General features: G+C 58.1%; 1 protein-coding gene across 2 annotated transcripts in view; it reads left to right on the top strand.

The window, feature by feature from the left end:
* RPTOR (regulatory associated protein of MTOR complex 1) overlaps nucleotides 1-1431 on the top strand; it is a 319730-nt gene that overhangs the window by 261536 nt on the left and 56763 nt on the right. For both annotated transcript variants that reach the window (XM_003786071.3, XM_023511133.1), the window contains 2 exons: nucleotides 102-167; nucleotides 530-721. In XM_003786071.3, coding sequence (XP_003786119.1) covers nucleotides 102-167; nucleotides 530-721 — 258 coding nt within the window. The remainder of the gene's footprint in view (nucleotides 1-101; nucleotides 168-529; nucleotides 722-1431) is intronic.

The raw sequence follows: 1431 nt of genomic DNA, 5'->3' as shown, positions 1-1431 counted from the left end.
TCCACACGTCAGGACACGTGGGTGTGAATCAAATGGGTTACGGTGTTTTGGGAATGGTGAGTTTCCTTGGCTACAGACCAAGGCTGGTTTCTGTTTTCCAGGCTGAGCATAGGACCATGACGGCTTTTATCCTTGCTGTGATCGTCAACAGCTACAACACAGGGCAGGTGGGTACCTCAAGCACTGGCAGCCCCCAGGTCTGCCCCCAGCATCGCATGGTACTGGCTCTTGATGGTGCTGAGAAGCTGGGTATAGAGAAGGACCTGCTCTCTGAGATGGGAAGCAGCAGTCTCAGGAGAGGGCCAGCAACAGGATGGCGCTAGGGCAGGTGCACCCAGCAAAGGCTCACCCTCTGCTAGCCATCCACTTGCTGGGAACACCTGGCAAACAGGGTGACCATCATGCCAGCCTGGAGCCCTCACAGTCCCTCCCCTGGGCTCCACACAGGCACCTGACAAGCAGGGTGACTGTCACCCCAATCTGGTGCCCCTCTCCCTGCTCCTCCCCCTCACTGTGTCCTCTTGCACAGGAAGCCTGCCTGCAGGGAAACCTGATCGCCATCTGCCTGGAACAGCTCAGTGACCCGCACCCCCTGCTGCGACAGTGGGTGGCCATCTGCTTGGGGCGGATCTGGCAGAACTTTGACTCCGCACGATGGTGTGGTGTGAGAGACAGTGCCCACGAGAAGCTTTACAGCCTGCTCTCCGACCCCATTCCTGAGGTGAGCCGTGAGTCCCAGGGTCCCATCAGATGCTGCTTGGGAAGGGCTCGCGCTACAGACAACTGCAGCAGAAGCTCCAGGGGCTGCGTGTGTGTAAGCGCGCCACAGTTGGCCTCAGGGAGCACAGGGTCACTGGGCTGGAGGTGGTGTGAACCAAGGGTGTGCTGTGCATTGCAGAGAACGCGTGATTCCCCCTCTTCACGCAGAGGGGTGCAGGCACCTCGGCCAGGCAAAAGGCAGGCAGATGTGCCCCTAGCCCCAGCCACCTCCCAGACCTCGATGGGACAGCAGATGAGGAGCAGAAGCAGCATTTGGGTTGTACAGTGTCACCTGAGGCTCCCCTTTTCTTGATAACATGAGTGTAGTCCCACCTGTCCTTGAACAGGCTGAGGGCTGCTAGAGTGTCTGTCCTTTCTTTTTTCACTGTTGGCAGCAGCCATGAGCCTTCCCATGCTTGGGGATGTCCATGGACATGACTTGGTCTGTTAACTGCCACAGAAGATGGCATGTCCTCATTGTGTCCACCATACTGGCCACCATGCCCCTGCCTCACTCCACATTCAGAATCAGCCTACAGCTCAGTTCCTTTTCCGGGCTCTTCTTCTTCCCAAGACAGCAAACCCTTGCAGTCCTCCCCTGGCCATCACCGTTGTGTTCCTTATGGTCTTCCCCTGGCCATCACCTCTGTGCTCCTCCTGGTCCTCCCCTGG

The sequence above is a fragment of the Otolemur garnettii genome, unplaced genomic scaffold (assembly GCF_000181295.1).
Source record: "Otolemur garnettii isolate 467f Iridium unplaced genomic scaffold, OtoGar3 scaffold00018, whole genome shotgun sequence".
Taxonomy (NCBI): Eukaryota; Metazoa; Chordata; class Mammalia; order Primates; family Galagidae; genus Otolemur; species Otolemur garnettii.
The sequence above is the reverse complement of the archived record's forward strand: the minus strand, read 5'-3'. Positions and strand labels throughout refer to the sequence as shown.